Source organism: Myotis lucifugus, unplaced genomic scaffold, assembly GCF_000147115.1.
Source record: "Myotis lucifugus unplaced genomic scaffold, Myoluc2.0 scaffold_35, whole genome shotgun sequence".
In the NCBI taxonomy this organism is placed as follows: domain Eukaryota; kingdom Metazoa; phylum Chordata; class Mammalia; order Chiroptera; family Vespertilionidae; genus Myotis; species Myotis lucifugus.
The window spans coordinates 4197198-4208744 of NW_005871083.1; the positions used below are offsets into that span (position 1 = coordinate 4197198).

The window sequence follows — 11547 nt, forward strand, 5'->3', positions numbered from 1 at the left end:
CTCCAGGTGTGGGGCTGAGTCACACAGCAGGCAGGGCACCGTGCATGCTCCTGGCGGACTCTGGACTTCATGCTCACTGTGGTCGTCATCACAGCCTGCTCTGACGGGCAGCTCCTCAGGGTCAGGCCAAGTCAGGCAAGTAAACTGAGGCTCCCAGAAGCCAAGTTCACTACCGCAAGATCAACAAAAGTGAGGAGCAAATCTCTGCTACAACTTTTCTAGAGGTGGTTCTGCAGAGAAATGGCCAACCCCTCCCCCGGCGTGAAACGCTCTGCTATGTCCATACCTCCCTGTCCTACAAGGCCCTCCTCTCAGGGGCCCTGTCCTACAAGGCCCTCCTGGGGCCTTTTCTGGACCCTCTGCTCTTAAGGCCTTGCCTCTCTGCTCTTAAGCCTTGCTCCCAGGCCACATGTGGTTATACTCTGGAGCCAGAAGACTTGGGTTCAAATCCCAGCTTCAGCATTACTAGCTGGGTAAGTAGTGACCTCTTCACTCTGGGCCTCAGTTTGCTCCTCCGTAAAATAGGAAGATGACAACCTCTTACAGGGGCATCATGAGAATGAAACAAGCTCATCTGCATGAAGGGCTCAGAATAGTAAGCACTGTGTTAGTGTTCGCTGTTGTTACCACCGCCTTGTTCTTGCTGGCGATTGTCCTCGCTGCCCAGGCTCCTGTGTTCCAGCCCCAGCCAGGAGGCATCCTGGCCCGTGGAGAAGAACTCTGGCTCTGGAGCCGGGTCCTCTGGGTTCATTGTGTAACCTGAGACTCCCAGAGCCTCCAGTTTCCCACCTGTATGTAAGCTGGAGCCTCAGGGGTGGGTGTAAAGATTAAATGCACAACTATGCCCAAGGACTCAGCGTGGCTGGAGGAAATGACCGCTATTGCCCTGCAGCCACCCCTGATCCGTCTGAACCCACAGGCTGACCCTACCCAGATCCCCAAGCCCGGTAGCCACCGAACTACTGGAACAGTTCAAACTCATTTTCCCAACCCCAAAGCAAGCCTCAGTCACAGGGTTGTGAAACACAAGCCAATAAGAGCAACAAACAGACGTCACAAGTCTTTGCTCCCCTTTCCAAGGGGGCCCCTGACACCCCACAGCTACCAGCCTCAGACCCCACTACAGACACAAAGCAGAGCACCACTCTGGCCCTGGGCCTTGGCCCGATGGTGCCACCTTCTGAAGAGCCCAAGGGCCAATTGGGCCTTCCCACAAGGCCTCCATCAAAGAAGGTTCCGGAAGGGGAGCCCTTTGAGCCAAAGCTCACAGTGGAGGTTTCAGGCCCAGGATTTGGAAAGTATTGGAGGCCTCTGGGGAAAGCTCATCAGGAGCTCCCCACCGGCTGGCCAGGCCCAGCAGCCTCACGGCCACGGCACTGGGCCAGGACCTCTGGGGCCTGTGTCCACCCCGAGGTTGGCTGTGTGTTCCATGTGCCTGGCAGTGCACAGGTCTACTGCACACGCTCTCTCCTTTGGCCTCAGCAACCCTGGAGAAGAGAGTGATGTGACATGCTTGGCACACGGAGGGCCAGAGACATGCAAGGTTACAAGGAAGTGGCAGGTGGAGGTCTGGATGTGGCTCTTCCTTCTCCCCTTTCAACAGGAAGGACCTCCCAACTAGACACCTGCAAGAGCCTCATTCAGCCATTCATTCAGCCAAAGAATATCTGCTGAAAGGGAGCCTCAGTGTCCCCATCTGTAAAATGGGGAGAGTAACAGGTTGTTGTAGGAATCACCAATGTGACCGCCTAGCACAGCTCCTAGAAAAAAGAACACTCGTGAGTGGCTGCTGCAGTGGTCACTATTGTGACTAACAGCCGGCCGGCCCTGGTAACTCAGATCCCTGCACTGCCGAAGTTTCCATTCAGGGGCATCCCAGGCTCCCAGCTGCCGGCTGCTCCCCGTCCCTTCGCATCATGACCAGGGTCCTCCTGACTCAAACATGCCTTGGTGAGCCCGGCACTGACCTCACCCTGACTTGTGGGCCCCACTCTGTGAAGCGATTCTACCTCCATCTTTATCTCCTACACTCTCTTATGGTGCCCAGGTGCCCACCACTCAGGGACAATGTCACAGGCCACCTGGAGCATGCCCAGTTGCTCTGGCCCTCCTCCTCTGCTCACTGCTCTCCCTCTGCCATTCCCATCTCTGGCCCCATCTCTTCCCGTTTCAAACTACCTCTGTCCAGGTGTGTCTCTCCTATGAAGTTCTTCCTGAAACCATCTGCCCCCATAATAGCATCTTTTCCTCTCTCCAGACAGTAGACAAGGCATATGTACCCCAATGTAACTGTGACCCTTTGGGGAGCAAAGATTATGTCTGACTTTGCAAGTGAAGCACCTGGGAGCACTCACTTTGTAAGCACAGTGGCTGGGAGCACTCCAGTTGCAAGTCCGGTACCTGGGGTACTCACTTCATAAGTGCAGTACCTGAGCCCTGGTTGGGTAGGTCAGTTGGTTAGAGTGTTGTCCCAATACGCCAAGCTTGCAGGTTCAATCCCCAGTCAGGGCACATACAAGAATCAACCAATGAATGCATAAATAAGTGGAACAACAAGTTAATGTTTCTCTATCTCTCTCCTTTCCTCTCTCTCTCTGTCTCTAAAATCAATAAATAAAATAATAAATATACCTTAAGAAAATAAAAATAAGTGCAGTATCTAGGAGGACTCATTTGCAAATACAGGGTACCTTGGAGCACCCCCTTTGCAAACGCAGTACCTGGGGAATTCCATTTGTACATATATCTGTTACTCAATCCACAAACTAGTACCTGGTGCTTACCTTTTACAAATACTTGGCATTCACTTTCCAACACCAGTTCCCTGAACTCACTTGACAAATTCACAAAGGAATGTCTGCCAAACATTGGCAAACACTAAACTGATAAGCCCTCTGATTTTCAATTAAGATGTTTCTGCAAGAGGCTGAAATCATTTATGTATATCCAACAAACGCACATATATCCATGGACACACATGTTCAAGCATGGGGCAGACCTGCCTTTGCCTCTGAACTCTACCTACTCCCAATCCAATCCTTCTTGTCTCCAATGTAGCATCTGTAAAATGGAGATGGTAATACCTACCTCGTAGGATTGTATGGAAAAGTAAAGGAGCGCTGTGCCTGGCACACAGCAGGTGGACAATAAATGTCATGGCAATCAGGAGTGCAGTGCTCCATCCCCTGCAAAAGATTCACTTATCCTATTCTATTCCCCAACAGAGAGAAGACTGCAAACTTTCCTGACCTGCCACCAAACTCAACCCAGGAACCAGAAGAGACCATGTCGTTTGAATGCCCTTTCCAGGGAAGCAGCTCTGCTGCTGGTAGCTTGGACACCCCCAGACCACTGCGGCGTCACCCCTGTCCTCGGCGGGAGTCGTCATCAGGCCATGGTCTCCTTTGTCCTGGACACAGCTCACCCCGCCCCAGCCTCCAGGACACTGGGAGAGCTACAGGACTGAGCTGTGGCCAAGGGACCAGCCACACTCACAAATGGCTCTGCCTGGTGCTTGCTTCCTCTCCCCACCCCCCACTCAATGAGGCCTACAGGAAGCAGAAACCCAGACTGGACGGTGACATGAGCAAGCAAGACATAAACGTGTTGCGTGAAGACAGCCAGCTGTGGGGGCTGGTTGTTACAGCAGTTAGCCTGCCCTGACTACACCCAGCCCTGTCCACACAGATAGCGCCACTGTCCCGCTCGGTCCCACACCAGCACGTGCCGGCGATCAGATTCACTGGGCGGAACAGTGAGCCAAAACCAAGGCAGTGGGCTCTCCCAGACTGTGTGCTCCCATCTGCAGACTGTGCTCCAAAAGCTCGGGGCTCAAACATGGACATCCAGGAAACGACTGCCAGCTCCAGTGTTATCTCCCCTCCTGGGGACCCCCTCGGAGCCAGCCCAGCCTCAGGGAAACATCAGCTGCCCTGCCTCAGTCCTCACATCACCCTCCTGGGGACTGGAGAATCCAGCTCTTCTGCTTCCCTCCACAGTGAGTTCACTCAGCCTAATCTGCTTATATGCTTCTGATAACCACTTGAAACTAAGAGAGCCAATGACCAAGGAAGGCACTGGAAGGTGCTGGGAGGCAGGAGTCCTGGGTGTGAGTCCCAGTCCTGCTGCTGAGTCATTTGTAAGGGTGTTTGGGCAACACACTTCCCCTTACCTCTCCCCTGGAGGCAATTTCGATGGTCAGTGTGTTCTAGGTCCTGGGACCCTTGCAATGGTAGGGACAAAAGGAGCTGGTTTTTAAAAGTTTTGCTGGGCTTTGTAATTTAAGATTCTCTTAAAGCACCACTATTGTTCACTATTTACTGGGAGGGAGCTGGGATACACACACACACACTCACACCAGTAGCACTAGAATGAAAGCTCCATGGGACAGGGAGCTGCCTGTACACCCAGCACCTGGCACATTCTGGGTGCTCATGAGCATTTTTTAATAGATGCTCACAGCTCCTGGAAAGCAGGGTAATGACAACTGTAGAGCATTTATTCAGTACCAGCCACTTTGTTGTGTGATTTCTAAGTACCAGCCAGCCTCAGGGCCTTTGCACTTGCCATTCTCTCTGCCTGGAATGCTCTCCCTCCAGATTATCGCCTTCTTCCCTTCCCTGACTACCACATGCAAAGCCACAAGGCTCCCAGGCCCCAAGCCCCGAACATGCCACCTGCCTGCCTGCTTTCTTTTCTCCAGGGCCCCTGTCACCCACCACCAGTCAGGTTTCACATTTACTTGTTTAGTGGCTTACTGTCTGTCACCCACCCCACCAACACAAGGTCCAAGAGAACAGGGACTGGTTTTCTTCAAAGTGTCTAGAACAGTGATATTTATCTGCCACGTTAATACTGAATGAACTGCCATGCCTTACTTACCTCACCTAAACCCTGAGGTCAATGCCAAAAGGAAGTTCCATAATCTGAACTTCACAGATAAGGACAGAGGTTAGGAGACTGGCCCAAGGTCACCCACCAGCTAGGAAGTTGCAGGGGTGGGACCCTAGATTACTGATCTGACCACTCTGCTGGGTCTGGCTGTTCTCTGTCCCCCTCACTGCACACCCCAGACGCTCGTATAAACCTTTCTGCACATCACAGGTACAAAGAAATGGCGACTAAACACAGGGACCAATGTCAACACCAGAAATATTTTCTCTGCTGTCCCCTTTGCCTCAATATACACGGACACCTCCCCCATCTACATGCACACACATGCACACACACGCCTCATCACCCTCTGGTAGGACTCTGCTACTGTCAGCAAAGTTTCCTTTCAAACGCATCTGGCCTCCCTCACTGCCCTGTTGAATGCACTAGGTGCCCTATCACCAGAGCCAAGAGCTGGGAAAAGGCATTCTCACTTCCTCCCTTTCTCTACCCCAGGGCCACTCGGGCTTGGCTTCCATCCTGGGGAAGCAGGAAGTCTGGAGACAAAAATGATGCTCTCAGGTGGAGCAGGAAACAGCTGTCCTGGGGTATGCAGACCCTTGTCCTTGGGGCAGAGGTCAGTATGACTGGTCGGCGCCCCCCTGCTCACCTGTGTTCAGCTCCAGGCGGGGCCAGGTAGCCAGACCCTCCAAGGGGGCTCCCTGACCAGTGACATTCAGCCAGACTGAAGCCCGACTCCAGGCAGCAGTGATCTCAGACAAGGCACTCTGAGGGAGGGTCAGCTTGCCCTTGCAAAGCAACTCTGGGACTAAATAGTTTAACACCCACCAAGAAAGTAAGCAAAAAACATTCAAATTATCAAAACAGAAACAACTCAACTGAATAAAAATGGAAAGTTTAAAATAGCAAAAGATTGGAACTGATCTAAATGCCCAGCAGCAGGGAATGGTCTGCCTACGTTATTGTCGTGCCCCTCTACATCGGAACACTACGCATCAGTGAAAAAGAACAGGGCAGCTGCGTAGGCACAGATCTAGGATAACCTCCAAAAGACATTCTCCAATGAGAAACAATGGCCCGGGTCTGCGTGTAAATGCCAAAACGGTCAGCAAGGATACACAGGAATGGGAACAGGGCTTGCCTAGGAGAACGCGGGGCTGTGGGACATGAAGACAATAAGAGAGACGCTTCGTTTTTCCTTCAATGCCTTGCTGTACTCTCTGAATTTATTTGATGTGTGCATCACTGTTTCAATTTTCAAAAAAAGAAAAGAATTATGTGATGTTTTTTAAAGACACTAGACTGTGCCCCCTGAGGAATTTTTCTTCAACTGCTTTCAACAATTTCTTGCCTCCATGCATACCAGATCTGCTAAATAGCCCTAACTTTCCCAAACGCACTGCTCATCTCAAGAGACTTTTCTCTGGAGACTGCCCGTTTTTAAATAGCAATAACCCCTTCCACTTGTGCAGTTTCACACAAGCTCTCTCAGGGCAATTAGGAAAACATGAATTGGAATACTGGCCTCTTGTCACACCCCTACTCTATGCTGGCCATCCTACTAGGTGCTAAACTGAATTCTTTCCCATCCTTACGGCGACCCTGTCAATGAGGTAGCATTGCCCCACCCTCCAGAAGAAGAAAAAGCAAGGCCCAACAAGGGAAAGCACGTGCCAGAAGTCACACAGCCAGGAAGTCATAACCTCAGAATCCAGACCCAGGCCCAAGGGACTGCAACCCCAGAGTTTGCTCTGCCTCATGGTGGAGGCATCCTAAACCATTAGGCTGCCTCACGTAATCTCACTGAATCCTTTCATCAAAGGCATAACTCGGCTACCTCACAGGTCCATTCTGCCAAAACACCAAGGGGTACCACCCGCATGGCTGGCCTGGAGAGAGGCTGCCCTTCTGCCCCAAGACAGCTTTGGTCATGCGGCCACCAGGCTCCCCCTAGCCTTGCTGGGCACGGTGCCCCAGAAATGCCCTCCCTCTCTCACGGCCATGTGAGTCAGCGGGCCCTGTGGAGAAGCCACCTGTGGGCCACGGAGCCCAAGCCGGAGGCACACATCCGCCTCGCCCGCCTCCATCGCCAGCTCGGCAGCAAAGCCCAGCCACAAGCGGTGAAACCCCCTCCACCTGGACTGGCACAGTTCTGCCCGTGGCCAGAAAGGGCATCTCAGATTGCACCAGGCGAGTGAATGGCAGCATCAAAACATACTCCCCCCTTAAAATGCACTTATTTACCACAGCCTGGGGAAGGCAGGCCACATGTGTTGTTTACAGAGAATTTAGATTTTTTTCTCCTCCGTCTCTGCCCCTCCCCTCCACCATCTCCAATCAGACAAGTTATCCAGAAACAAATGTGATATAATTCAAAAATCTTGTGACAAATGGCATTGAAAATAAAAATTCCTTGTGTTTACTAACTGCCACAATAAGCATCACATAAATCAAAGGCGGGAAGCAGTGCATGATACAAAGTGAAAAAAGTCAACACACGTACACACACACGCACACGCACACACACACTCACGAGCGCGTGAGCAGATGCATCCCCGTGGGACACAAACTTTAATTCTCCAGTGGAAATCACACCGTTGGGGTGAACTCTCTGCTCCACAGTTGACACCTAGATACTTAGGAACTGCAAGTTCAGAAGAAGGCTCTCCCCACGGAAACACCGGACTAAAGGGACCTAATGAGAAGTAAGGTGGCTTCTCTGTTCCTCTCGTGACTAGAAGGCCAGAAACATTTCAATCAGAGCAGCAGAGTGGTGAGGATTTAAAAACAAGTCGCTGATGAATTAAGGCCTGAGAATAAAGAACACTGCTGTCACCTGCGCCCCATCCCTGTTGGGTCAATGAATAAAAGACTTTTCGGACCGGATCCACCACGAGATGCCATGTGATGGGTGCACAAAATTAGGTGAAATAGAATGTCAGCAGCGTGTTTGTACTTCTTCGGTGCAGAGGAAACAAAGCACACAGACAAAGCCCTCTTCCAGTGGACAAACATGTCTAGCAGGTGATCAAATTCAACCTAGACACAGAATAGCAAAATGGATTCTGGTCTCACAGGACCTGGCTGCTTATGCAGAATGCCTGGCCGTCGGCTACGACGGACCGCCACCACGAAGCCCCAGGGAAGCCCAGGGACTGGGAAGTCTGGATGCAAAAGAGGAAGGAGGCGCCAGGGCCGGGCCACAGCCTGGGCAAGCGGGCCCTTCCCCCACAAGGTGTGGTCATGTGTACCCCAGGGAAGGGGTGGATGCCTCCCAATCACCCCTCACACGTCAGCCAGGTCGCTGTCGCCTTTGTGTTTCCTTCTTTGTTTATGAGCTTTCTGGATCCAAAGTCTCAAGCACAAAGTGCATCAGGCCCGGCACTGTCACAGGCCACGTCAGGCACACTGTTGGCTCTGCGAGGATTTAATCAGTAACTGGCCCAGGAGACAGGCACAGGGCAAGCTCCAACCTGACCCCACATAAGGTAAAGTTTATAGCCAGGCCCGGGAGTGAGGCTGCCAGTCCCTGGGGCCCCAGTCTGAGCCCATCTCCCCAGCAAGGACTCAAGAGAGGTCCACCTGAGGGGCGAAGCCAGCAGGCACTGCCGCCCGGGTGGGCCTGGGCGCCCCATATGCTTCCACCCTCCTCGAGACAGCTGTGGTCCTGGTCTTTATCTCTGACAACAATCCAATTTATTGGATCAGTGTAGACAGACTCCAAAGACAATTTGGGCAAAAGAGTGTATTTAGTTTGTTTATTCACTCGGATCCAGATCAATCACTCTGGCTCTTGTTCCTGAAGCCCACACAATTAACCATATAATTACCAAACGGTTCTGAGTTGAGCTGTATAGACAGATGATATACGTTTCAAGAAAGGATAGGAAACATACTTGATATATCGGCAGCGTGAGACTGGGCCAGGGACTCTACACAAAGCCACAGGGCTACACAGGGCTTGTTGTAGTGAACTGCACTCAAATTCACCTTTGTTTCATTTGGGCTAATATTTCTCAATAGAGTGCTTGGGCCGCACTATAAAATGCAGACAGATTACATAACGCCCAGGCCTCAGAAAAACCCCTCGGGGCTGCTTTGTTTCCTAGGGCCTGGACACCAACCAGGTGTCTCAGGATGAGGCAAGGTCCCCAGTAGCAGTGCCAACCCCACCTCTGCCCTGGAGGCAGCCGCTCGACCAGGCCTGCCTCAGCAGCCCCCCGCCATGCTCACAGGCCCTGGCACAGAGAGCCACGTCCTCCCCTGGAGCCCCCCATGGGGAGATTTAAGGACACCCCTGCCCTACCCGAGGGGCTTGGTGATGACAGGCAGAGGAAGGGGAATTATGCCAGCTCATGGGACACTTGCTCAGAGTTCCTCCATCCACATTTCCCAACGCCAGAGCAAGGCTCTGCTGAGACAAATCTCGTTCCATGGAGAGCGCTCGGTCCCCAGTCCTGAAAACCACAGCTCCTCTCCAGAAAGGCCCAAGCTACAAAAGTGCCACCCACCTTGCTGGTGAAGGTGGGGCCAGGGCCTCCCTCTGGCTGCTTAAGAAACCAGCGCCCCGCTTCAGCCTTTCCTCCTTCCCCCTCTCTCTCACGTATACATCTTGAGCAATCAGAGGTAAGTCTGGGGCCTTGAGCCTCCAAAGCTGGCTTCCCCCAGACTATGGCCAGCAGCAGCAGAGGACACACTCCTGGCTCAGCCTGTCCTTCCCACAGAGGGTCACTGTGCCTCTCAACCATTTCTATACACACACACACACACACACACACACACACTCCCCTTCACTTTGAGGGGTGGCAGAAAAAAATAAAGCCCCCCATGAGCCAGGGGACAATTCTGAAGCCAGATTTGGGCACTCCGGGTAGGTCCCAGGCAAGGAACTACTGAGGACACTGGTTCCTCCCCAATCTGAAATGGTGTGTGAGGGCACATTTTCCGAGGCTCTCCCTCCATCAAAGGAAAAGCCAAACGCTCAGCCCTGTGGTTCTTAAACATGCATGAGCCTGAAATTGGGCCTGGGCCGCTTCTCGACAGCCAGCGATCCACCCTGAGGAAGCAGCCTTTGCAGACATTGCACCAACGTGCCCACAGGAAAGAAAAAATAGGTGTTCTCAGCACGTCGGACCCAAAATTCAGAATAAAAGTCCTCGTGTGCTTCAACGCTCTCAGGAGGGGGGGAAGTTGTTTCCAGGAGTAAGGTTTCTCCTGCTAACTTTTCCCCCTCCCCATTCCTTGGAGCATGTGTCACGGCCTGTGACACACTGCCAAGGGAACATGGATGCCGGGGAAATGTCTACACACGCTACACGTTTGTGACATGCCATGTAAGCGACACCCTATTTCCTGGCTGGGTTTTCTTGGCACAGGTGTGGGCAGGCGGTGGATTCTGGCCCCCCCACCCCGCCCCCCACTGTGCTTAGTAAACAGGCTCACGGTGGCCCCAGGGGGGAGTGTGCATTCTGGGGAAGACCTGTCACCTCTCCGTAGAGGAAGGAACCCTCTCAGCAAGGCTCAGGCCCAAGCAGATCTGGTGCTTTAAACTGTCCTTGTTTCAAAACACAAAGCATCCTGTTCAGGCTCCTGCCCGCCACCCCCGCCCTGCGACCCCACCACAGCTCTTTCTCCACCTTGCAGGTTTGATTTCAGAAGCAGATCAATGACTGCTCTTCTCCCCCTCACCCAGCTGACCCAGTCCCAACCACATATTTAAAAACAATAACAGTAACAAAATAATAAAAAAAAAACCCAGCATGGAAACACACGTCTACACACACTTCACAGACAATGCCAGACCGGAGCCCCGCGAGCCAGCTTCCACACTAGAACCTGACCCTCAGCCCTGGGTCGGGAGGAGACAGCCCCGGACCCCGGACCCCTGCCCCTGCCCCTCCCCCTCCAGCCCCCCAATGTGCCAAAGAGATTTTTTCAGAAAGGGAAGCACCCAGTTTTGCCTGCCAGCTCGGGCAGGAAAGAGAATAAAAGATGGGTACAGTTCAAAGAAAGGAACTGGTTTCTGGAAATTCTTTGGGTTTGGGGGTTTTGAGGTTGTTGGGGGTTTGGGGCTTGGGGGAGGGGGGGGAGGTGTTTTATTTTTTTGGTTGTTTTGTTTTCCCGTCCCCCGCAGGCTTTCAGAAAGGGAACCCTCACCACCACCAGGGCCCAGCCGGTCCAGCCCACGGTCCCACCCGTAAGAAACCCGAGCGCTGGGCCCGAGGTCCCCCCAGGCTCAGCCGGGGCTGGGGCCAGATCCTGTCCAGGATCCCTCGGGGTCCCCCCGAACCGCCGGCCGGGCAGAGCTCCGCGGAGTCCACCACCCGGCGCCGAGCCCAGGCCGGGAGCAGGGCGCCCCCCGGTGCGCGGCGGGCCCCGGGCTCCAGGTGCAGCCGTGGGAGGGGGCGCCCTGCGGTCCCCAGGGGAGGCGCGGGGGAGCCGGCGCGCGGCCACGCGGAGCGGAGCGACTCACCGTGGCGGACGCCAGGCTGTTGTCGGCCAGCGTTAGGTGGTGCGGCTCCCAGCGCCTCAGGAATTTCGAGGTGAGGATCTTGCTGAGAAAGGTCCGCGGGTGCCGGATGACACAGACCTGGATGTCGCCCTCCTGCAGCAGTGGTGTACCTCATGCCGTTGCACAGGAGAAGGCCCGGCGAC

General features: G+C 53.5%; 1 protein-coding gene across 1 annotated transcript in view; it reads right to left on the bottom strand.

The window, feature by feature from the left end:
- Positions 1-11531, bottom strand: part of CMIP (c-Maf inducing protein) — a 229431-nt gene extending 217900 nt beyond the window's left edge. The window contains 2 exon segments of the mRNA XM_006087043.3: positions 11366-11509; positions 11511-11531. Of these exon segments, the coding sequence (XP_006087105.1) occupies positions 11366-11509; positions 11511-11519 (153 nt within the window). The 5' untranslated portion in view covers positions 11520-11531.
- Between the last annotated feature and the right edge of the window lie 16 nt (positions 11532-11547).